At 42.2% G+C, this 26,976-nt stretch overlaps 1 protein-coding gene across 1 annotated transcript in view; it reads right to left on the bottom strand.

The window, feature by feature from the left end:
- Positions 1 to 854: 854 nt before the first annotated feature.
- nexmifb (neurite extension and migration factor b) overlaps positions 855 to 26,976 on the bottom strand; it is a 62,911-nt gene continuing 36,789 nt past the window's right edge. Inside the window, exons 2-3 of the mRNA XM_042493416.2 lie at positions 13,128 to 13,258; positions 855 to 5,423 (exon numbers count right to left, since the gene is read on the bottom strand). Coding sequence (XP_042349350.2) covers positions 1,201 to 5,423; positions 13,128 to 13,209 — 4,305 coding nt within the window. The 5' untranslated portion in view covers positions 13,210 to 13,258 and the 3' untranslated portion in view covers positions 855 to 1,200. The remainder of the gene's footprint in view (positions 5,424 to 13,127; positions 13,259 to 26,976) is intronic.

Here is a 26,976-nt window from a genome sequence, read left to right as displayed (position 1 = left end):
TTGTTGCTTCTCAGTGCCAGGCGATGTTGAGGTAAATTGAATTTGGCAAACAAAGTGGGGGAAACGAGGAGAATTCAGAGTCTTTCTGATTTGGTTTAGTGAGTGGTGGTGTACCACTGCCAGCTGTTGGTGCCTTTCATCAGAGAAGAGAGAAAAGTCCCAAATAAAGAATTCCTGTAGTGGCAAGTCTCTGTAAGGAGTCTCCAACCCGAGCAGCCAATACTCCCAATGGATAGAAAAGAGGAACAGCCAATATTCACACATATATAAGAGGTCATTTACACAGCATTGTTACTTTTGGCACATTGATTTTAAGATTATAATCATCTTTTTTTGCAAATATTGCATGTCCCTGTACAACAACATTGACAAAAATACTCTGAGGGTGGAGCTTTTATGAATTTGCAAGGCGTAAAAATGTTAATTTAGATAACCAGTTCCTCTGAACTCCAGAGGAAAAAAAGAAATGCTTGATAAAAAGAAACAGGGAGTCATTCCAACATTGTGGGGGTTGGGGGGGGGAGAAAGACAACGTCTGATATGTCATCAATACAAAATGGTCCCATCTTGTGTTTTCAAGATGTCTTGGGCTTAAATAGGGCTCATTAATTGTAGGTTTCCTTCTTGAAATGAGCCAGGCAGTGTATGAAGGACAGCAACAACAGGACATCCATATTCTGCATACAAAAACAGATGAGGAGGAGGGGTGCGTAGATGTCACTCAATGCATTTGTGTATATAGCTACATCTTTAGGGGAAAAGGGGGAATAAATACATAATTCAGGGGAGCTAGTTCTGCTGAGAAAATACAAAAACAAAGTTCCTCAAAAAGGCGACAGAACTGTTGTCAAGGCTTATTCTTTTTTTTTTCAGACAAAAATAAAAACAAAAAACGACTATAAGAAGAACAAACAAAGCAGAAACAACAAAAGCAAGAAAAATGCAGCCATGGTCGTTTCAAATCTCAATCAAGCTTGACACAATCACTCAATAGGTAGTTTGCAAAGTACAAGAAGTTTTTCATGCAGATATTAATTTCCTCTTCGGGTGGGGGTTAAAAGGAAGTGGGAGTAGTCAGGGGGAACGTAGTACTCATGCAGCTCTGGCATAGCGTCAGTGTAGGTATGCTTGGGAGGGAGGGCTGAGCAGGTAGTGGGGGGAAAGTGAGAAGGGGGTGCAACAGCAGCTGATAACAAAATATTACCTCAGTTTCTCAAAAGAGGTCATCAGTGCTATGTCCTTATTTGGGTCTCTCTCAGCTCGCTTCCCCTTCAGTGTCTCAATCCGCGGGAACTTTGCACTGGTCTTGTGGCGGTACAGCTTTTTGTGTGCAGGCCCAGGGTTAATAAAGTTGGGTTTATCAAACATGTTACAGCCCAGAGCTAGTTGAGGGAATAAGGGATGAGAGGGGTTGAATTTGGCCTGGTTTTTTCCTCCCTTTCCCCCTGCCTTCCTGCCTCTCCCCGCCCCTGTTAGCGTGGCTCCTTTTTTCTTCAGGTCGGCCTCTGTGCCTGCCAAGATTTTGAGGGTCTTTAGGTTGAGGCTATTGGCCTCAGAGGGCATGCAGGCCTCAGACATGGGATTCCACAGTGGCTCAATGGAGGCCATCATGAACCTTTGGACCTCAGCCATGCCAGAAACAATGTTGGACAGAATATTGGAGGGCTCCTCAAATTCTCGCTGGTCGTCCCCGACCAGGCTGTTGCTCTCCGACCAGCCGGTGCCAGACCAGTCCCCTGTGCTGCTACTGTCAGTCAGGCCTGGGCCACAAGCACCTGCCTGGTTCTTTGCTGCCTTACCCTCCAACATGGCCTTTATCTTTTTGGTGGAACGTGAGTTCTGTTTCGGGGTCTTGACCTTTTCTGACTTAGGAGCTCTGGGAGCCCGCACTTTCTTTGGACTCTGTCCCGCAGCTGTCTGTTTGCAACCGCCTTTCCTCTTTGACTTTATGCTTTTCCCACCAGCCAGCATCTCACCAGTCTGTTCATCAAACTCGGTAACTCCCAGCTCCTTTTTATCTAAACGTAACACATCCTGACTGTTGAAGTTGTGCAGCGGAAACTGGCTGTCTTCCACTGTGTATGCATTTGCTGTGTGCTCTTGTTGCTGCATAACGTCACAGTTCCACTTTACCTCCCTGTTGCAATCTATAGTCATATCATTCGCATCCTGGTATTCTCCAACATTCCCTGCCATCTTCACCTCGCGCCCCACAACCTGGGGGGACAGGTTGGGGGTCTCAGGAGGGGAGAGCTCTGACAGTGATGAGTGTCTAAACTTGTCAGGGGTGAAGTTGGAGATGTCCAGCAGGTCTGAGGACTCCCTGAGTGGGGTAAGGGCGTCCACACTCTGCTGAATCACCACTTTAGGACTGCAATGAGCTAGGAAGCTGTCTCGGCCCTCCTCCTCACCCTCTCGCTCACAAGACTTGAGGCTGAGGGAGCTGTAATTGCTGGAGGAGGCTGACAGAGAGCCCACTGAGTCATAGCTGATGAGCCTGCCATTGTCTGTGCACAGGGACCCTCTCTGGTATTGCACCTGGCCCTCCACACAGGCAGACTGACACACTTGCAGATCTGCCCCAGGCTGCAGCCCTGCCTCAGTCAGGTAGCTCTTCTCATAAAGTAGCCTGTCAGCCTCAGGGCTCAGCTGGCTGTAGTTAGACACTGGCAGGCTGTCATTCAGGGGCACGGCAGCTGGGAAGTTGTTGGGTAAGATGGGAGTCTCAGGAGTCTCGGGCCCAAAACTCTGGCTGTGAGTTGTGCAGAGCTGCGGGTGCCACATTTGGGGGAAGCTGGGGCAGTTCTGGGGAGACTGCTGGAGCTCTGACTCGGAGGGGGGAGAGAGGACGCAGCTCTGAGCGAGCTGCAGAGAAGAAAACTGTTTCTCCTCTAGGGATAGCCCCAGAGGATACTGCTGCCTAGAGGGCTGCTGGGGAAAATAAGAGATAGCTGCTCCACCGGAGGAGTCTGTGGCATCTAACAGGGTCTGCAGGTAGCCCCCCGGGATAACAGGGACACCCGCCTCCACCGCCTCTGAGGAGGGAGCTTTGTCAGAAGAGCAGGTGGACGAAACAAAGGGGAATTTCTCCTCAGATGTGTGAGCCGTGGTGGTATTGTCAGAGAAATGGGGTTTGACTGTAGTTGAGCTAACGCCTGCCTCTTCTAACCCAGCAGTAGGGTCCTCAATCTGTGCCACAGCGACACAGGCATCCGTTTCATTTGTCACGCTCCTCCCCTCCTCTCCTTCTGCCTCTTTCATTTTCTTGCTCCTCAGCCTGGCTTCGCTTTTGAATTTCCTTATCCTGACTGTTTTATTTCCTCCCAATCTCCTCCCCTCCCTCTCCTCCCTCTCCTGGGAGCGGCTCTTGGCTGTGACTGTGTGCGTGATGGAGTTTGTGTCTAATGTGACTGGGAGGCCTGGGGCTGCTATTATTCCCCCTACCATGGGGGTGGCCTCTTCTTTAGTGACACCTCCCTGGCCCCGATCAGAGAGAAGGGAGCACTGTACTGTTGCTGATTGCTCCACAGCGTGAATCCTCTGAACCTTAAGCCTGTTTGCAATCTTGTATTTCCTTTTGGGATGACTAGAATTAAAAGGGCGATGATGGCGTCCGTTTAGATGAAAACCGCGCTGTTGTTTATCTCTGGCAGCCAGCTTAAGCTGTTCCTGTCTCTCTCTTTGCCTCTCCTGCCAGAAATCCTTCAGAGGAGCCAGTGTCTCATATTTGCTTACTGTGTCGGTGTTTAAGCTCACAGTAGCATCCACAGGGTCCAACTTGCCCAGTTTCACTGACATCAGTCTCTCTCCTTTAAACCTGTTGATGATGATGTACTTGATGACGACCGGCGGCTCTTTACGACAGGATTTCCGGCGTTTTTTGGGGCACCAGTCTACATCCTCCTCCTCTTTTTGACCAGAAGGGGCTTTCTCTTTTTTCTCTGTGTTCTTCTCACTCTCAAGCGAGTCGACGTCATATAAGTAATCATCACTGTATCGAACCTTTCTCTTGGAGCGCAAACCGTAGTTGAGAGGGTTAGAGGGGCTGAGCAATCTCTTTGAGTGTCCCTTCTTAAACTTGCCCTCCTGCAGGGTGTCTGAGGAGGAGCCAGTGCAGGAGCTGTCATCACTGAACTCGCCTGACTCCTCTGTGGAGTTGAAGTCCATTAGGTAGTTGACTTTAGGAGTGGACATGGGTGAGCCTTGGGAACCATCAAGTGGGCTCCTACCACTGCAGTCCCCAGCCTTCCCTCCCTGTCCCGTCTCCAGGATGAGCTCATCAGTTTTGGGCTGAAGCTCCTCAGTACTCCTCCTCAAGACTCCCGCTCCGTCCTCTTTCTTGGCACAGTTGGCCAGGACACTGGGGAAGAAGTTGAACTGTGTCTCCTCCTGGAGCACGTTTGTTTTTTCCCTCATGTTATCCTGGAAAGACTCGTAGCGAATCTTCAGTGAGCAGACATCACTGCTTAAAGTCGAATCATCGTCTTCATCGTCAAACAGATTGTCAACATCCTCCTCTGAGAAGAGGTTGACCGACAGTTCATTCTTCGAACAAAGGTCCAGCAGCTCCATCTTACTCTCGCTGATGAAGGACTCAAAGTAGCCCCAGTCCTGGCCAGCGTTAGCCAGGAGAACCTCCTCTCCACTCACTTTGTCCAATAACAGTCCATCATACAAGTTCTTAGCTGTTGCATCATCCTCTGGGTCGTCACAGTCCTCTGTTGTTTTGTTTCCGTCAGTTCTCTTGCCCTCACCTGGGGCTTTGGGCAGAGGAAAGCTAAGTAGCTGGTCCGAGAGGAGCTGTTCTCCATAGTGACTCACTGCCTCCCCCGCATGGCTCAGGCACTGGATGCTGATGTTGTTGATGTCTGAGAAGTCCTCTCGGCTCACATCCCCTATCCGTACATTTAGTCCAGTCTCTGTGTCAGGGTTGGTGTTGGGATCATGGGGCGGGTTCTGGATGGAGCTAGGGTCAGTAGCATCGCGGGTCTCGATGAAGCAGCCAAGGCAGGTTCGGGTAGGCTGAAGAAGACACTCCTCAGTCAGTGCAGACACAGTGCCAGGCTCCATCATTGTAGCCGACAGAGGGAGGGCAACAGGCAGCAGAAGAGAAGTCTTCTGAGAGTCTCCTGTTGGGCCCCAGGAGCTTACAGCTGGGGTGGGAAGTGATGTGGGAGTGGGAGTGTGGTGAAGGTGGGGGACTACAGTTGGAGCGTCATTGGGAGGAGGGCAAGGGGCCGCTGTTAGGCCCAGGGAGGAGTCAGTGCCCAGGGGCAGGGAGAGGGTTGGTGATGTAGGCGCGGTGCTCTGGTGTGTTGGGCAGGCCTGCTGTGAAGTCTCTGCGGCAGGAGGAGGTGAGGATGGAGGGAGAGCAGCATCAACGATGCCGCACAGGCTCAGATCACCACTCTGCTCACATACCCCTGCAGGGACAAAAAAAAAGGAAAAAAAAGAAAAGAATTCAGATCGTTCAACTCTTTGAACTGTAAGTCTGAAGTTAAATTACATTGTTTTTGTTCTGTAGTTACACTGACATTTGTTCTGGGCTGCTGAAATGCAATTAGTGTCAATTAACCCCCTGGAGCTCCAAATGTCATTTTGTGATGCCAGCCTTACACATTAATATTTCAGTTGTGGTACTAGATTCAATAAGAGGTATTAGCAATGTCAAGTTGGGACAACTTCTTACCCATTGCTGATTGATGTTCAAATGTAAAAGTCACGACTAGGCGAGAGGTAACACAGTAACAAAAAAAATCCTTAAAAATCCACAAAATACATAAAACAGAAGGAAGGCGACTCACAAATGAAGTCAGCTGCCTCACATTAAGTTAACATGTTGGCCTAGGTGAGAGTTTTAAAGGGCTTCTAGATATGTATATATATCGGTAGCAATCCTGTATGAATCTAGAGATATATTAAAGGCCTTGTTTATAATTTATTGCTCACTTATGCTTCCTTATAAAGTACATTCTATTGTATGGAATTGTGGGGGACAACCTTTAAAATGACGACAAATTCAATTGTATTAAAACAACAAAAAAGGCATTCGTATTATTAATAAGGCTGGTTGCAATGATCACACTAATGCACTGTTTTTTCAATTCCATGAAACTGAATGTTTTGGTATATTATAAAACAATGCACAAAATGTTTAGAGCAAAAGAAAAGTCACTCCCAGACTGTGTACAAAAGGAGAGAAAATACAATTTGAAATTGAGAATTTGCATCGTTTATTGTACAATTTTTTTCTTTCCTAAAAGATATTTTTTTAAAAAAAAGATGTATTCCTATTTTTGAAGTTTAAATGTGGAATAAAGCTAATATACATTTTTAAAAAAATATATATTTTTTTTCTTTATCATCATCGAACCATTGTTTTTTCAGGGAAAACTGACCGAGCATTAAACTCTTTTACAGCAATGCCCTGGATTCACTTTAAGTGGGCTAGAAGGATATATGTCGCATATGGCAGCAATCGCAATAATATCATGTTCATAAAAACAAATTACTAGCAGCAATGTCTGTCAAGAATTAAAAATAGCAATAAAAACAGTGAAAAGACAGAAAAGTTAAATAACAAACATATCTGCCATGGGCGAAGGATACATTAGATACTACTAGTCTTTTCTTTAGGTGGGGTCCTTGGAAGGTTTCTACCTCACCTGCAAATTGTTTTATATCCTTTCTCTCTTTTTTCTTTGTATCTAAATGTGCAAACATAACAACGGCAGGAAAATAGAGGGTAGCTTAAAGTGATAAGGACAGGCATATATAAGCTTTGCCTCTGCCTGAGCCTTTTCAATCACTGCTTAATACATAGACTGTTGAATATGTTCACACTGTTTGTATTGTTTATACTTATTATATTATGTGTGATGACTGAACAAAAATTACTACACACATATGCAGTTTAACTGAATGGACTGAGCGCTTTTATCACACAATTACAGGAAGCATATAAAAGTTCTGAGAAACAAAAACTCTCTCCGTGTCCCGAAAATGGGTGTTATTATTATTATTTCATTTTGAGATAATAGTGATTAAATGGTTTGAATTTTGTGCTAAATTAAAGGTTTCAGTTGGAGACATAGGAAAGAAAAGTCACTCCAAATTGATTTTGACAATAATTTTTAGCTCAGAAATCACCTATGTTATGGAAATAATACACAACAGCGATACTGCAGTATTATTTGTCTTCCTTTACAGACCCGAAAGCAATATATGAGTTCAAATGAACGTAGTCATCTTGCATTACCTCCCCCTGCTTTTAGCATTTCATCTGTATAGATCCAATGTAGCTCTAAGGTAATAAGATACCACAACATTCGACAGACTGGCAGCAACAATAGCAAGTAATGACTAAATTGAAAGTAGGTTTGGTGATTTTCTACAGGTCGATTGTGACAGTGTCTTAATCAGTTGAAGACATCCATCTGATGAGTAACAATCAAAACCCACAGAAGCGGGCTTGTAGCAGCAGGCAGATAGCTTTGTTTGCTCTGCATAATTAGATGACAGCAGCGGAGGCAGGTACGTACACATGGGACACGACAGGCCCATATGTTGGAGACTGTATAACCAATATCATCTACACCTGCCTCCCTCTACAATCCCAAGCTGCTGCCTCACACACATTCTTTAAAACCATGCCGGAAAAAAAAAAAAGAAAAAAAAGAAAAACATACCACAGCAATTAATATGCTCACAGAGGTTAACTAGCAACGTCCCCCATTTTAGAATGGATGCGTCTAATCATTATTGAGGTAGTGATAAATGCTTGAGGGGAAGACTGCTTAACAAACAGTATTCAACATGGCTGTATTGGCGGTGAGTAAATCTTTGAATATGGATATGATTTGAGAGTGATTTAACGAGGTAATGAAATTTCTGAGAGCAGGTCTCTCTGGGTCTGCGGCCTGCAGACACATCGGAGCAACCAGAACGCCTACTAAAAGCATACAACTGCGCTACCGTCATCCTTAATGAAGAAAACCTCAGGAGAAATATGTCTTCTCTCTTCCTCTCAGAGACAAAAAACTGTTAAAGCAGCAAGTTGTGAGAGGCTGCAGAAGCATCACAGCGAGGCGTTTGCCATCAGTTCCCTTCAATCTGTGAGCAAAAATGACCTCAGAGCAAAAGCATGTTACTGACACATGTTCTCTATGGAGGACAGAGATCCTTTTCTACTTTTAACAACTATTTTCTTTTCCCTGTTACATGATGAGCCACAGTGCATTGTGTGGCACATACATTGGAGGATATTTTTCTCCAGACGTGGACACAATTCATTTGGATTTATTTTATAAGTAAACAGCGCCATTGCTTGAAATCTACCAAGTAATTTTCCAGCACTCGTAGATAAGACAAATATAAAGAAATTATTACTTATCTCTTTCATTAGCCCCACAAAGAAGCAAAGCCACCGAAAGAGGGAAATTACAAAAAAGAGGAGAAATTAACTTCCTTTATCCCCCCGTGCTCACATGAAACCTAAGCTGCCACCTAATATTGCCAAAAGATTGTTCAAAATTACTGTGAAACATTAAACTCATATTGAAAAATGTGTTTCCTCAGGGTTTATAATGGATTAACAATCTATCCTATCCAATGTGTGCGTGCATGTTATTTTCTGGTGTGTATGTGTGAGAGAGAGAGTGCATGCGTGGATGCATGTGTGTGTATATGCATGTGTGTATGAGAGGGAAGAGTGATAGAGTGTGAGTATTGGCTTGGGGGTATAGTGTTATCGAGAGGCCATCTGTCTCCAGCTGGACCATTAGCTCTTCAGCTGTTCAAAATGTGCCACAGATCAGTCAGTCAGACAGGTACACACACACACACACACACACACACACACACACACACACACACACACACACACACACACACACACACACACACACACACACACACACGGGGTCTTACAGCGATGAGTGTAGATGACAAATCAAGTTTGACATTAAAGGTCAAAGGGGGATCAGCAGCCTCATATTCACTGATACGGTACAGCATAATGTTACTACTGCATCTGAGCTGGCAAATGTAAACAAGATAAATATCGAAAATACTCACTGCTGCCAGAATTCAATATCTATCTTATGGAAAGAGCAGCTTACATACTAATAAAAAACAAGCTTTATACACTCTGAGATCATTCTAACACCATTCGTAATTGTGTTATCAGCAGAAGTGCTCCTTGAATAGAAACTGAGGCTGGATGTGACACAGCTCATGCAAGCTGGCATGGACATTCACCGCTGAACATATGGAAGGACCCCGGCTGCTGGCAGGAGGTGGTGATCTTCTGATCCCCAGACCTGCCAAGCCCAGCCGTGCTAGACAGCCCGACCACCGCCAAACTAGACCAGACCAGACCCGACCAGTTAGCACTCAGAGATCTCAGAGTCTCGCCTATATCTTTCTAGCCATGACATCCGGGGCTTTGTCCACCTGAGGTAAGCCGGAGCTGCTCTGTGCCAGGCGGCTCTGCAGGCAGACGGGCCCATGCCGATGGACATGGTCATGGGCATGAGGAAAGAGACAAGTTGGCTTCTGTGTACTCATCTATTAATGTGTCAGATGCTACACATGCACACGTATCCATGCCTTTTCTCTCTTCAAATATAATCCATCTTTAGTCATTTTTATAAATCTGCTTGAAAGTGGTGAATTTGAAGCATACAACAACATATTATAATACAGTCTCTGGCTTTTGTTTAAAATTTAGAGTCAGTAAAATATGTTGCACATGTACGACACATCTTTAGAGCCTTAAGCTTTGTTTACTACCTGATGTGACCTCCGCTGTCACACTGAACATCCCACTGAGCCTGTAAACTTTAAAACTTTGCATGGAAAACAAAATAAATCGTCAGATATTCACATTGAACAGCTTAATCCTATTCGAGTAGCATAATTGAGGCTGTTTGAGATAATTTTGTATAGTCATAGATGTATATATATATATATAAAAATATATATATATATATATATATAAAAATATATATATAAGCAGACGGGGCACACACCCCACTGCAGTGAATTTCAAAACGTATTTTAGCCACTTTAAAAAAGGCCTACCTAAAAAAGTCAAGTGGACACGATATTTATATTTATATTAATTCAACCCCCCATACCGTTGCTTTGTTTGTTGTTGTCTGAAACTTTTGACTCTGCCCATTTGTGCCATTTTTTGGATATATCCCTGCCAACATAAAGAATGCATGAAAGTATGAGGGCGGTGATGGTCACGTTTGAAATTAATCTTTTTTCACATGGAAAGGAGTTTAAATGAGACTTAACATGAATCCTACTTAGACATCAATCCCATGTGGCTGAGGGAATAAAATAGCTCAAATATCACAATATGAAGTACAATGCAAATGAAAACAGCTGACATAGCCTTTTCGTCCTTTTAATGGCTTTTTGAAATCATTCTTCACTCCCATCCCCCCCTTCATCCTCTCCTCCTCCCTTTTCTCACTCGCTATCTCCTTCCTTTCCAACTTCCCTGCTCCTTATCCCCGTTATACGGAGGCTTTTACATTCGTAAAATGCCGAGTTAGCCGTTCTGCGGCTCAGCCACCCGGGGCGTTCACTCATCCAGCTGGTAGACTAGCCACAGAAGCCGCTTGCTACCTATTGCTCCATTTTCACTATATGACATTTTGTGAATGGTGGGGGGAAATCAATCCAGCCAGTACAGGATGTTCATAATAAGTGGTGAGTAACTGCAGCGTGATTCATGGCCATCCTCCTCAGAGAGCTGCCCTATTCCTGCTCAATGGAGCCGCTTTCACCCTTTCCTCTACCGCTCTTTTTCTGACTCTCATTCTCCACTCCCTCTCTCTCCCTTCCTCTTTTCCTCACAGTGCCGCTGAAGGAACAGACTAGTGTTGGGGATAATCTGTGTGATTCTCACAGTGGGGACCAGTCAGTCCCCACTGAGCCTGACCAGAGCTGAAACACTCAGATAAACCTCATCTAAGGATCAGTGGTGCTTGGTAGAGGTAAACTTTAGGGGGCAGTAGGCAGCGGCTGACTAAGTCCTGAAAAATGAACATTGCATCAGTGGGGCTTAAAAGGAAGGGACTACACTGCAGATGTACCTCAGTTAACTTCATCTGTAGTACCATTTCAGAATCAGAAGTCCAAGGTTCCCACACATTTTCATGGATAAGATTTCAAAAATTTCATCACTATTAGAGTTAAGAATGAAACTGTTGTAGCTGTCAAAGTAACATAACTCTTATAGTTAACTCTAACTCTAATAGTTACTTTGGCAGCTACAAAAATTTAATTTTAATATATTTTGTGAAAGACTGTCCACGGGGGATTAGTTAAACAATCTCATTACACACACGCAACAAAATTCAATGATTTTTCCAAAACTTTCAATAGTTTTTACTAATTCCATTCCTTTTCTAGGCCTGGAAAATGTGAAGGTGAAATCGGTTGACTTTTCCACGTTTTCCATGACTTTGAGGAAATTGTGAATTGTTATAGTCACTCCAATGTAAAGTACAAAAAAATATTAGTGGGAAAAAATAAGAGTATGAAGATTAGAGGTGTGTAAACATAAAAATAAAAAAAAAATAAAAAATAAAAATAAAAATAAAAATGTTCATCATGCTACAATGTTTAACACTACTGTGTAAAATAATCAGAATATATATGTATAATTGTACTGAGTCTGTAAAGTGTGTAAAAAAAATATGTGCTACATAACAATGTAAAAACTAGCATGTAAAGTTTTAGAAATATATAAATGTGTTCCACCACTGGAAAGATGCTATTTTTCCCACAACACTAGGTTGTCTATGCAGTAGAAATATGCAAATACTACTACAGAGAAAAGGAATTGTGGTGTTCACATTTGCTCAGGAGGTCGAAAAACCTACAACTACCAGGGCGCACTGTGCCACACTGACCCAATAAACACTCCCACGGGTAGGTGACATAATGGCTGTCGACTGACAACAAACGATCTTGTATTCCAGTTAAACGGTACGCTACAACATGTCTGTTTTTTCATCATTTCATTTCATTTGCATTTTCAATTTGCAGGGAACAGTATGGTGCCCACTTCCTGTTCACAGTCTCTCACTATTACAGCTAAAAACAGGCATTAAAATAGCAACACATTTTAGGTAAGTAAAATTGCAGCATGGCCTAGTTTTACAGATTGTTTGGAGTCTGGTCGAATTTTAAGAGAGAGAGGTTGGTGTGTCCCTACATTTCTATAATCTTTGTGTCTGTGGTACGGCATGGGCAGCGGGGAATATGAAAATGTGAAATTACAGCCTGCAGTTTGGTCAAAAGCCAGCAAAAGTCATTTACAGTTTAATTTCACATAGCCTACTACTAACATTTTTATGACACAAAGCTGGTTAAAAAAATCGGCGGAGTATCCCTCTAAGTTTTCAATCAAGAGCTTATATTATGGAAATATCATTATGATGCATTGTTTATGTCAATGAGAGTTCAGAGACGCTGCAGGTATACAAGCTAAAAAAAAAACTAAATAAATCCTAATAAACACACACACACACACTCAAACACCCTCTTTAGCCTATGCTAATGACTGTGAATGAGTGTGAAAGAATTAATGGGTTGCACCCTCTTTCACATTTGCACCTTTTTATGAGAAAAGGTAGATGTCATATTTCTGAGTTGTGGAAGCATCGGGAGAGAGGATTAACAATAGCTTAAAAAGCTTCATTTAATGTTTCTTTTCCACTTCTCATTTAGAAACGACAGGATGTGTTTCACCTTCCCCCTATCTTGTCAAAGAGCTTAAAGCTGAGGGCGAAAAGCTAATTCAAGAAAGCTAGTTCAATGGTATGCGCCAACACTAATTGTCTTTTCAAAGTTTTTAAGCTGTTGCGACAGAAACTGTTGTCATTAAGCTTTTCAGACTAACGAATGCTTGATTGTTCTTGAAAAAATTAAAATCTCTTCTCTTAGGTCAACAACCAGGTTTCTCTAAATGTTCAAATCAAGTTTTCAGAGATTTAAAAAGCAAAATTAACATTTTTTATGCACATTTCTAATTGAAAAAGCAGATACATACATGTAATGTTAAAGAGCTATAAATCGAAGGCAAAAAAGTGAGTCGTTTTCACCTGTGTTCTCCACTACATTTGCATTCTCTGCTTCTGAAGTCTTCACGATCAATGTGAGACTGCTGTCTGTTAACACATCCATCAATAAGGCTCAGCGCTTCACCTCCTACGCATCATTTTGACTGTCCCACCTGTTGAAAGAGAGAGCCAGAGAGAAACAAGAGAAGACGGAGGGAAACAGAAAGAGACGTGAGCACGAAAGGGATCGTTAAAGGGTGACTGCCATACGTCTAATGCAGAATAACATTAACAGCAGTACATTAGATTTCATTACAACAAAGACATGCAAACACCCAAGTTGCAGTAATTGAAGAAAAAGCTTCAAACATGACAGAGACATCAAAGAGGCCCCCTGGGGCACCAAACAATCATTCATTTCTCCTCTGTATCGCAGATTCGTGTCTAAGATTAATCTAAACTTTACCAACCAAGAAAGTACACGAGGAGTCACAGCTAAGATCACTATGGCAACTGTATGCCATACTATCCTATTTTAAGCTTCATTTAACATTTATAGCAGAATCGTTAACCTATGTGAACCTTACATAGGCGGCTCTGAGCATATTTGTTTATTGTAATTAGTTGACTCCCTCCCTTCTGTGTGCCTCAGCATCAGGAAAAGCAACCCAGCTCAGAGAGGACAGATTAAAGAGATTTGACTGAGGCAGTGACAGCAAACTGTGAACACTTTTTTTACTGTAGCAAGTGAGGGTGAAAGTGGGGGTGGGGATGATTGAGTGTAGCGGGATGCAGTGCACTGTGATACAAAACAAGAGGTGGAGAGAGAAGAGAGGTGGAAGTTTGTCGGCCTCCTGAAATTGGGTGGGGTGGCACGGAGAAGAAAAAGCATATTAACCTTGTGTGGTTCCTGAAAGAATAATGATGATACAAGAGACTCTGGGCCAGTAAATGATGAACATTTGATGTTGTGGCCTCCTGCCTGTTTATATTGTTTTCTTTTTTCAGCTCCTGCAGTCCTTCTCTGGAGGAGTGTTGCTGCAGGATGACAAATGAGCCAGGGGAGGGGATCTAATAACATGATCTCCTTGTGGTGCGAAAATGGTGGCTGGGAGATTAAGACAGACGGCAGACAATAAGACAAAGGTAGTGCTCGGCTGACTACAAACAACTGCCATCGCTTTCATCCTATTGCTTCTAAATGTCATTAGTTGCTCACTGACCTGAGCGGGGAGAGCTACCTGAAGGGAACCCCTGCTTCAGCTTACAGTTGCATCCACACCGGCTCAGTGGGTAATTACCTCATGAGCCATCACATCTGCTCATGTGTGCAGCAGGTACAAGGACCCTGTAGGTAGACCCAGCCGGAGCCCGTTCTTCTCCTCGTGGAGAGGCGCGATTACTCCTAAAGCCGAGGCTTAAGTGCACATGGCATTTACAGAGCTAAGAGATGTTTTTGAGGTCATCTTGTATCAACTACGCACACTGAGAAATTGAAATTCAACATTTGGCAATAGATACATCGCCTTCAACAAAGCATGAATTGGAATTAGATATCCCCTCCTGAACCGGCTGACCCAGATGAGCTAAGCCCGGACTTATCAATGCAGCAATCCTCCGACTCAGAAAAAAAGGGAAGTCGCAGCAGCCGTGGCAGCACCCCATTAGAAATAGGCTGGAGCAGTGTGTCTCCAGAGTGACAGTGACACAACACACAGCTGGGGATGCTGCTCAGGCTACAGAGGTCCTGCCAGATCTCAGCGCCTAGAGCTGCTTGTGAATGTGTAGCGGGATCTCTGCGTGTGTGTGCGTGTGTTTATGCCCAATTGCATGTGTGTTAGACAAAGCCCCAAGGCTGAGGATCCACAGCATCAGCATCCACTGGCAGAGGCTGCACATACAATCACAGGAAGAGGGGAAAGAGAGAAAGAGAGAGAGGGAGAGGGAGAAAGCTGGGCATTTCACAACACTCGCAACACCCCTCCTGCCAGCCAGCTCCAGTGCCTCAAATGTGTTTATTTTCCACATTATTCATGATTCTCCTGTATGCTCCCCCCGTCTCCCTCCCTTTACCATCTCCACCACTCTGTCAAGACCTGACGAGAGGCCATTTCAATAATGAAGATGGACTAACTGCAATAGAGAGTGCACATAAATTGGAGCTACAGCCAACAAGCATGTCCAATTTGCCAAGCGGTTAAGCCTGATGTCTGGGTGCAGCTTTAAGAGAGCACCGTGGCTGCCGTCAACAGGTTTGTGCCGACCTGATTCATCCATCCACATCATTAATACTTCACAGAGGGCAACATCATTTAACTCTGCAGCAGGAAACCGCTCTTTAAACACCACACATCGGGGCACATAATCGCTGTGCACTCATTTCTGGAGCATTCAGCAGGTGTAGGAAAATGGCTAGTACTTCTGACCCCGCCATTGTTCTTGCGTGTGTGCTGGTTCTTTGCACGGTGAGAAACAGAAATAGAGACAAAGAGCAGAGAGTGGGAAAAGCCAAACAGAATGATTAGGATTTGATTTATCCTTTCAAGCCCTCCTCCACCTCCTCCACACACCATGTGTTAATGTGCAAGCTGGATAACAAGATAAGAACATGTTTACTTGCTCTATATGGAACTTATCAGCACCACAATCTAATTCCTGCAAGCCTCTTCCCCGGATCCACGTTTCACCGCATTTCTCCTCGATTCGATTGCATTTCTCTCCAGTGAGGCGGCAGCAAGAGGCATGGCTTTAGCGGGATTGTGCATAATTGCCAAAAATACAAAGCAAGGTCCCACAGTAGTGGTATATGTAGGTACAAAGGGCCCATTGTGTCAACAGAGGGAAAGAGTCAGGGGCCAAGGAATAGATCCCCAACAGAGGAGCTCTCAAAGAGGGCATAGCGCCACAGGGAACACTGATCCAAACAGACAGAGCTGAAATGGCGACTCCTCTTTTCAGCACAGGTATACAGTTTCAGAGCAGGTTCACTGGTTGGCTGCAGACAGGCTGAGTAACCTGTCTCACACGCAACTCAAGGTAATACTCTTGAGCTTCTTAGCTTGCAGCAATACGTGGTAAGAGTGCAGAGAGACGCAAATCCAATACAGACACCGGTACACAGAAATACACAGAATATTTGGTAGGTATGAACTTACCATTTGATTCCTAATCAAGAAAGTCTTGCAGAAATTGCTTTATCTTGTCATCATGGACTTCAAAACTGTTTTGAAATGCAAAGTAATGGAATTTAAATATATGTCATAAAAAATGTGATTAATTGTGATTAACCAGATTAATCGTATGACAGCCCTTCTTTGTATCCAAAATGGAGCGCTTGAGAAATTATGACATCATCTTTTTAATTTGTGCATGTCCCTTTTTGCTTTGTGTAAAAAGCATGAGCCTGACATAATAACAACAGCAGCAGACCAACAGTTGTATTATGGCAATAAACTTGGTCTAATGCAGTGGTTCCCAAGCAATTAACATATATTCAATTTTATCTCACAAAATGTAAACACATTGGCTTAGAACACAAAAGAATAAAATATTGCAAAAATAAACTTCAACAGCATTTAAAAATAAAAGCCCTGTGCTCGAAATGCACTCTACTTCAAAATAAAGTGTCAACAGTTGGGAACCACTGGTCTTTATCAGCCTATTCTTACCCCCAATTAGTCAAATACAGTTTGTATTTTGTTTGCAGTGCTTGCAAATGCAAACCCGAGGGCCTTCTGTTTGCTTCCCAAAAGAACGTTAACCCAAACCATGATGTTTTGGATGTTTGTTTGTTTTTTTTTTTTACAACCCATACCATGGGCTTTTGTTGTCCAAAGAAATTTCTGTAAAAACAAGTTATTTTACCTATTTCCAAGTGTGTTTTGAAAAAGATTGTGTATAGGCATGTAACAAGCAGAAACTGTAGGGATCGTTGATGAGGAGTGGGAGGAAAACTTCTACATGTTCAGAGCATCACTTGTGTCTTTGAGTGAGCTCCTTCATACTGAATGGGAATCAAGTAGTCGTTTTGTAAAAAGTAACATTAGCCTGTGCACCTTACTACCTTTCTGACAAACTAAGACAGCATTTTTTGTTCCAGTTTGTTACAAAGATATTTTGTAAAAAGAAGGTTTTTGGAGACTTTTTTTCAAGAGGAGGAATATATCCATCATTAAAAATATCTATCCATGTAGACAGGGCCTAAACCAATCATGCCATCATATAACTGCAATTGATTAATTGTGGACATTCTCTTGTTAACTGACAGGTGGACTGTCAAGCTCTCCTCATTATCCTGCTGTTGTCTGATTTGTGTAAAGTTTGTCTCAGTATGTCTCCTGGTATGTTATTTTCTTCTAAGCCGCAGAAAATGTGGTAACTCTGCAGTTGTATCCCTCCATCTCTTTATGTTTCTTTCTACACAAACACCAGCATTGTTCTATCGAAGGTCAACAGGCCTCCTCACAACCAATAAGTCAGAGCTCTCCTCTGCTGAGAGCACTGACACATCGTGCGAACCTCAAAGACGCAGCGCTGTCAATGACCGACAGATCAAACGCTTTGCACCACCTCACGCCTGCTAAATGTTTCACTTGAAAATATTGCACAGGCCACAGTTGACTGACTGTCAACACACTCACATGTTCTGTGCCTGCAATAACAAGTGAGTTGTCAGTGTTTGTAATTAAAGCTGGTCAACACAACTGAAATCAATAGCACAATATTATTAAGAGGTTTTTCAGTATTGATATACTGTGTTTCCAGTATGGCACACATCTGAATTGCATAAAATAATCAGACATGTAAAACAGGAAATCAAACTTGTATTAACTGTTTATTGGCCACTAAGGGAGCATACAACAAGGTGTAAGCACAAGACTGAAACATTACCACTGTATTTTTTTATGGTGGATGTACTAGCAAACAGTTGCTAATTTTCACATCCAGCAGACATGGAGAATCAGCATTCTTCTGACATCCTGTTTTTGTCCAATTGTCACTACTTTTAGCTCTATTTTGTTCTCCACCAATTACTGACAAAGCTGTCTGACTCTTTAGTTGCTGTTTCACTGTGTTCACCAGCTAGTCACTAACTTCATCTGTCTGTCAAGAATAAAAAGAAAAAACAAAAAAACAATCACTGGCCATGTCACTAATAATGGAAGTTCAAGGTGTTGGTTGGCAGTGTGAAGAGCATCCGAGGCACCCTGACTGTAACTTAAAAGTCCTCTAATAATTTAAGAACAATCAGTGCATTTCAACTTAAAAAGCCTTCACCTGGAACGCATTGAATCTCAAAACATTGTGCACCATTTTGGTAGTTTCCAGGTTGAACGAAATGTTTCTTTGAAACGGTGTGAAACAGACTTTGACACACATTTCTCTCATTAAGTGGGTGTGTCAGCAGTGCAGTAACATGGGTATAAGTGAATGTCAATAAAGCCCCTTTGAATTAAATTTAATAAGACCCCACCATACAAAAAGACAATGCACATACGTAACACAACAAACTGTTTAATGTACCAATTTTTCTTTTTAGTAAACATTTTGCTACAATTTGTTTGGGCTGAATGTTGCCCAGGGTGTAAAGTGCAATAGGACAGGGCTGCGTTACTGACCAAATGTGACTGCAAAGTCTTTACTTTGGTGTGGATTTATTTAATTCAATTCATTTCAATTCAAAGGGTTTTATCCGGATGGGAAACATATGTGAACATTGCCAAAGCAGGTGTGACATACCCACATGAAAGATAAGCAGGTTACAATAAGATTTGCCAAACACTTTATATTTATATTTTTACACGTTGCTGCTGATTGGGTAACGCCTCTGACACGCCCATTAAACAAGTAAAAATATATCTCAAAGCCTGTTGCACACCTTTTCAAAGACAGGGTGTTTTTGTTAATTTTTCAAAATTAACATGCTCCAGGTTCAAGTTAAAGCTCATCAAGCGGTCATGTGACATGGATCACATGGCATGTTACTGTCCACTTAAAGAAATCATTTGCAAGACAAGACAGTGAAAATGAAAAAACAACAACAACAACAACAACAATATAAACATGCACTGCAGCAAACCCACACTTACAATGTAAGAATAGAAATGGAATCACAAATTAATGAATACAGGTCAAACTGACAATGACAGTGAAAATAACAGTGAAAGTGACAGGCATATACTCTAGCACCCTCACACATGTAATGGCAGAGAAAAAATATACAATAACAAATAAAGAGATTATGAGATCTTACACAAAATACATATAATAGAGTTGCCTTTTCCTTGGAGAGCACGTTATGTTTTTATTTATTTTAATGTCATCAACAATAATATTCTGGACCCAGTGCAGTCCTCTCCATTTTTAGTACTGAGCAAGTATGGTACATTGGGTTTATTAAAGCTTTTCTTGTTGTAAGAGTGATCCAAAACAGTAAAATTGCGAGCCCTGAAACCAAAACACTAAGTTAAAGGCACTACAAAACTCCACAGAGCTTTAGAGTTGGTTAATGCTCTGCTGGCTTATCAGTGCAAGTTACGTAATATAAAAATATTGATTTAAGTAGCTTTAAATAACTACTAATTTTCTTATAAAATGTTGACAAAAATGTTTTTATAATTCTAATTATATCATGACTCATAATCAATAATCAGAAAAAATCATACTTGTACCCCTACCTGTAATATTGAAAGAAAAAAACTAAAACAAAACGGTTTTAGCGACTTTTAAAATATGGCCACACATGCTCAACAACAAATTAGCGCCTGACCCAACTGTAACCATGTGCAGGACCCTAAGAGATGTACAGTGTTTCCTGATATGCTTTTGTTTCAACCACATCACCACACAAAGCTCAGATGGACAAACTCCATTATGAAGATGGCTTGTCAGGTAGTATTTGTGCTGCAGCTAAAGACACATCTCAATAACTTTGTCTCCGACACACAAAGACAGAGGGAGAGAAAAATCATTATCTGTATATCTTAATTCAATGGCGCCTTCCACATGTTTTTCTGCCGCTGTGCGTCTTCCCTTTCAGCTGTTCGCTGCTGTATTTGATCAAACTTCCTCACCTAAAATCCCTGACATGGCCACGGTGATGGCAGAGATATGTTATCCGCTTTAGATAATCATCGTCAATCACAGGCTGCTGAAGAGCCCAGGATGCATCTGATAGGTAGAGATTCACTGTGAATCAGGATTATAGAGCTGGATCTTTATCAGCGCAGCACAACCTGCAGAGCCAGAGCTGGACAATTGGAACCACTGTTACCTCTAAAGCCGTAGTCTGCTTCAGAAAAAAGGTTCAGGCCTCTGATTGTGTGTCAAAATCCATCTTTTTCTCAGGAGACTGTACAGTCAATTAGTATTTTCTTCTTAATGAGATCATGGTTCTGCTGAGATACAGTACATGACTGACACTTCTCGTAGGATTTAATCTGAGTTCAGTTTGTGGCTTCAGAGATGAGTGGATGTAAACTCTTTCATCTGCATTCATTTATCTTTAGGCTTGCATTTGCTGAAAGTTTCTAACTTTAATGGAAACATCTCTTCACCGTTTTAAGGCAGAGAAGTCAGTGTTTTAGTTTTTTTCATTAACTGACAAAAATATTTGTACTTTGAATCATGCACAATGCAAATACTGTTCCCAAACACAGTATTTACGGACGTGGTTCAGAAGAAAGAAAATAGTTCCTACCTAAAACTACTCAGAAGAAGGTCTGTGCATTATCTTGAGTAACTGGGTCGTAATTTCTGGACACAAATTATTTTCATAGTAGATTAATCTATCAGTTATTTCCTCAGTTAATCAATTAGTTGTTTGGTTTATAAAATCTCAGTGTTTTCTAAAGCCTAACATGACGTCCTATAATGTCATGTTTTGTCCCCATTCCAAAGATATTTACTTAACTGTCACAGAGAACTAAAACAAAAATACTCAAACCATTTATTTACCATTTATTGTAACATAAGTCTGCAAATAATAGTTGACCATGAATCAATTAATCGTTGCAGCTCTGTTTGAGAGAAGGCAAACATCTCTATGGCCGATATCTCCAACACTTGGCAACTCACAACAAATGATGAATAGCATTACAGCTAAGAGGAAAAAATATGTATTTTTTTATAAACAGAGCATCTTCTTGCACTGAGTAATGTTGTGAGATGGGGAAACTAGAAAGCTGAACATTGTGTTGAGATTTTTTTTCTCTGTCAAGCGGTTTTTTCTACAGTCAACAATAAACCTTTAGCCTTAAGAAGCCTCTAGTTCACGTGGCACTAAGAGTTCCCAGTACCAGTGTTCACTGTGTGTGAGGCTCATTCAAAACATGAAACAAACCAATATCCAGCTGTTTCTCTGAGGTTCTCGCCAAGACAGAAACTGAAATGGCCTTTCTATGGCTGATAAGTGTATGAATGTATTAGGGTTGTCAAGATACCACAGTTTTAAACTTTGATACAATACTAATATGAAAAAAAAAGATTGTCGATACCTCTTCAAAAATCAGATTCTAGACTGGATTTTATTGTATTTAATGGTTTTAATACTTTTGATACTATCAAATGCATAATTAAGGAAGATATTGTTTCAAACAAGTAATATCAAGTATTAATACTTTTGTCAACCTTAATTTTTACAGTTGGTAAGGGTTTTAAGGTCATATTTTATTTCTTCTGTTTATTCCTGGGTCTTGGTAGGTATTAGGACTCATTTATGCTCAACATTAGATACGCAGGTACGTACGTTAAAGGTGCATTATTCCGACCTATAGATCGTCGCCTTGTTTGCTGCTGCGTGAAACTTTTGACTCTGCCATCTAGTGCCACCTGGTGCTATCATGAAGGATGCATGGAAGCATGAGAGCAGTGATGTTTACAATGTTTGAAACAGAGGTATCTACTTCTGTACATAAAGGAAGTACAAATTAACCTCAATTAAGACAGAAAAGGAAGGAACACACAAAAAAAACAACACACGATGTGGAAGATAAAATAAAAAAATAATGGTAAATGGCATAATATAATATAATACCATGCAATACTAAGAGAAAAACACCTTTGCAATACATAAAATGTTTAATTTATTGAAAGACAGTCTGTGGATAGGATTGCATTACACAATAACACATTGTACAAAAAATACAGTAAAATTAACACCTTATTGCTGAACGCTATTGTATTATATTGCATTATATTGCAAATTGTTCATTACTTTATCTTCACAACTATTGCACTAGATTGTATTATATTTTCCAAGTGTTATTGTATCAACTGTTGTAATTTACTGAAGGAAAACCCTTAGATCCTCTGGTTCAGGTCTGTGTATGTCAGCTATTAAATATTTAACAGGTAAAAACTTAATTTTCTTTAATTTTTTCTCTTTCTAAACTGAAACACTGTGTACTATAAACATGAGGATATTCATTTAAAATGACTGAAGTTATTCTAAGATAGTACATTTATATATTTAATTAATGCATGGTGAAAGGCGGCTTCCGATGATGAAGATGTTCTAGGTGTTCGCACTATAATATTTGTGATTAAGTATTAATCATCATGGAAATGTATACACCAGAAATAGATGGCAAATAAGTAAACTCTACAGTTAGTTATTGTCAAAGTTTTGCTTTATATAAATGCAGACATTTATGAATAATAACATATTTAATTTAGTTTCTGTGTACAGCAGATGCTGTACATGATATATAACATTTTATTGTCATTTATATTAGCAGATAACCGTGTCTGTTTCTCTATTTATCTTTTGCACAACCTGAGCTCTTCCACATCGAGGAGAAGACGACAGAGAGATAAGCAGAGGAGAGAAATAAGCAGGGGGAAGGTCAAGAGTGAGGAGAGAGACAAGCGATTATAATACATCACTGCATGCCACCAGGGACTGCTGCTGCATGTGTTTACAATGCTGCTTCATTCATACATGTACAGATGATCAGTCAAAACAAAACCAAAAAGAAGTGATGGAGTCTAAGTGGAGAAGGGGCCATGCCGGTGAATGGTAGTGAGACGAATTGCAATAAGGCAGGCAGTAGGCGAAGTGTTTAAAGTTGATTAGGTTGTTAAAGGTCACATAGTCAGGCCTCATCAGCTATCCCAATGGAGCACAGGAAGCAGGCAAGGGCCTCAGCACTGCTGCTAATGAGACAGAAGCAATGGCATCCTGACTAACATATGGATATATCCTGCTCCCATGTACAGCGATGTTCTGACGGCACATGAGCATGCACGCCAGAACCCAGCTAATGTGATGACGATAACAAAAAAACATCTCGACCCGCCTGAGGCTGCTGTAAGAAGCCACACACAGTACACAGCGCAGAGGAAGACTGGGTGAGGCATGCAAAGAGCCAAATTATTTGATCACAGAAATTGGGAATGCAGTGAGGTTTTAACATGCGTAATGCATGTACTACACAACACACACACACATGGGTTTACACACCGTAAACTTTTACATTAAAGATTCATTTGCTCATTTGAGCAAATCTATGTTCGGTCCACCCACTGCTCTTGAAGGGTCAGTCTTATGAAACGATTGCGTATTTAATGAGGCTCTGCGTGCAAGCTCACACACACACATACACACACACGCACACGCATTCCCATACACACTCATTACGTACACAGTGCTCCCACTCAGTACAGTTAAAAACATGCTGATGTATGAGTAACTGCTGATAAATACAGAAGATGCATCCACCCCCCAGAAACACAGAGCCAAAACTACCAGTCATGACCAACACTTCGAACTCCTGACTGATTCACACAAAGCCACATGCGCACACACTTGCATTGCATGCATCAACTAATCTTTGATGCAACAGTGAAAAAAGGTCAGCCATCAGAGATGTAATTATCATATTTCCAACAGGTGCATTTATTAAACCTATGCTTCGTTTGCTTTGCTGAATCTAAATCAGGCTGGGTGGACTGGGGGCCATTACACCGCAGTGATGATCAGCGCTAATACTCTGACATAATGTCCTGCAGGTTTACATGCCTGCAAAGGCGCTCTGTCAATGCCTGTTTCTGCCACAACAATGCCTGTCGGACGCATTATGGGTTGAAGTGATCAATATTTTTTATTACCACCACTTTGTTCTACCTCTCGCACATAAGCTCCAGAATAATTGACATTTATGCAATTTTCGGGGCCACTGCCTTTCTATTTTTCACTAGTGAGCATGTGGGTGTCGGTGCATGTGTCTCTGTGTGTGTCCTTACTATGAATGAGCATGTGGCAGCATGTGGCTCTGGTTATGTTTTAGAAAGATATGCGTCTGGCTGTGCGGGAGTGCGTTTGTGTACCGATTTGCGTGCGCTTTTGTTTGATACTGTGTGTACACTGTGTGTGTGTGGTGTGCACAGCTGCTCATGTAAGAACTTAAAGTTAGAGTCCCTCATAATGAGAAGACCATAAAGGTGAGGCTGGATCACAGGTAAAGGGCATCAGAACAAGAAGTGATGATGGTCGCTATGGTGCTGGCCTCAACAGTAGCCAGTCATAACTGAGAGAGGGAAAAAAAAGCACAGCACATGTAGCGACACTAAGCTATACTGTACCTATTTTAATTCAGATACTGCAAGAACAGACCTGCCTACAGCGGAGATGGTGGAAGAAAGCGAAATCACACTCAATATCAGTGTTGGCTACAACTGCCATCAATGGCTAATCAATAGAGCGGTGCAACTACGGGGGACGTGTTCCATTAAGTCTGCGGGTCAATGTGTTTGCCAGCAGATAGCACTGGTTTATTTTCACTGTCGCCAGCCCGATACCCCACATGCTTTATTATCTGCCCTGCTTGGCTCCATTGATGTGTATCAGCGGTCACCCCTGGAGTCCTATCAGTCAGAAACTCCTGGAAACCAGAGGGCGAGCATGTACGACCTCTGACCTCTGCCCTCCGACCCAGGATGACCCCCAGTTAATTAGTCGTGTGTGTTTACCAAACATCTGCTCCACTCGCACCATTACTCCACTGTCAGAAAAATAGAATCACATTTATAACACAGACACAAATACTATTAGTGAGTTATGACGCAGAGGTGGGCTAAATATTGAACGAGATTACTAACAGACAGAAAACTGCAGCCAAATTTCAACTACCCAATATGGTATTGGCTGGTTTAAATAAACTGTGAAAATGTGGGTTTATTTTTTCTTTTTTTGCATCACTGGTCATTTGTCCTTTGGATGATATTTTTGTCAGCAGCGAGCCCTTTTGTCAGCACGTCCATGTCATCACTACACAGGCTGACAAACAGAATGTGAGAACGTACGTAACACAAGAGCTAGTAATTAACGAAATGACCTCTGAATGCTGCACCTACAGCAGCCCCTTCTCATCACACACACACACACACACACACACACACACACACACACACACACACACACACACACACACACACACACTTAGAATAGAATGGCAGTCTGTAGCTGCTGGAACCTGCCAATTATTCTGTACTTTACTGGACCCTCGCTGCATCGGAGGTGTGATTGGAATAACAACCATCCTCTGAACCACGCAATTCTCCATTCCCTGTAGGGCAGCATTGAACCGGCAGGGGAAAACGAGATGGTAGCGACGATGAGGAAGAGGATGTGAACGAGACAGATGAAGAGGAGAGAGAGCAAAAAAGCCCAGGATTATATGATGAAGGGGAGGAAGGGGAGGTGAGAGAGTGAGAGGGGAAGAAGTCAAAGCCGGGGCTCCCTGGCAACATGCAGAGGCAGAGGCAGTGTGAGAGTGAGTGCTGCCTGAGTGACACTCACTCTCATATCCCCCCCTCTGGGGAAATAACCCCCTTAATCCAGCATGCTCTTTCAGATAGACAAGATCACCCTTCTTCTCCCAGCAAGGATATGAAACGCTCCCCCTTGTGATTCAAATACCAGGGATGAGGGCTGGAAATCGAATAGACAACAATGTGACGTGGCGCAGCTAGAGAAAGACATCAAGGCCCTCGTCTCCTCCTCTCCAGCAGCTGACTCGCTGCCGCGCAAGGAGGCACAAAGTCATTGGCTAACACTGGAGGAAGTGCCCTGCCATTGGCTCTTTTGTTGGGAGGTGGCATAACACTGATAGTAAGAGGCACAATTTTAGAGAGCGAGGCGCCTCTTATATTAAACACCTGCTTTTTATAGGACAAAGAAATTTTCTGTTTGGGCGTTTGTGTATTTATGTCACAACACAGGTTTTTTCTTTTTGTGTCAAATAAGTGGCTAAATATGCAGCTCCTTTGCCTGAAAATCTATACCCTTCCTGCTGTTTTTAATGCCTAGCCCCTCTTAGTAATATCCTTTTTAATAAGCGCACACAATATGACAAACACTCTGAGACGGAGTTAATTAACAGTACACGGCACAGGACGGACTGCGGAATCAATAAAGTAAAGGCGGGCCCGGTCGCAGCAGGCCGAGCGGCAGGACCCGCCAACCACGCAGCCTTTCAGTGTAAACCGAGGGAGGTCTTTTTCTCTCCATACTGGTAAATCACTCCACAGCCAGGCTGCTTGGCACACAGAACGAACTGCAGAGCTAGGCCGACACAGTGTGATATTATATTAGCATTACAAAGGCTTTCCCACCATCTGTGACACACAGTGGAAAAAAAATCACTTTTCTGTTTCCAAGCCCAGAGTGCTGATGTTTCCATAGGTTCTGTGTGGAGTCCTGATGGGAGTGTGGCTGAGGACGACAAACGAAACTTTTATTACAGCCTCTCTGACACGTGCGATTCACCTCCAGCTCAGTACATACAGTACACGTAACACACTCAAAGCCTCACGGTTATTCAAAGCCTTTTAACTTAAGCTCGGGGTTAACAAATATAGATATTCACAGCCATTATAAACCTATTAGGGT

The sequence above is a fragment of the Plectropomus leopardus genome, chromosome 8 (assembly GCF_026936395.1).
Source record: "Plectropomus leopardus strain MGB_pleo_1.0 chromosome 8, ASM2693639v1, whole genome shotgun sequence".
NCBI lineage: Eukaryota > Metazoa > Chordata > Actinopteri > Perciformes > Serranidae > Plectropomus > Plectropomus leopardus.
This window is presented reverse-complemented; position numbering and strand designations above follow the sequence as displayed.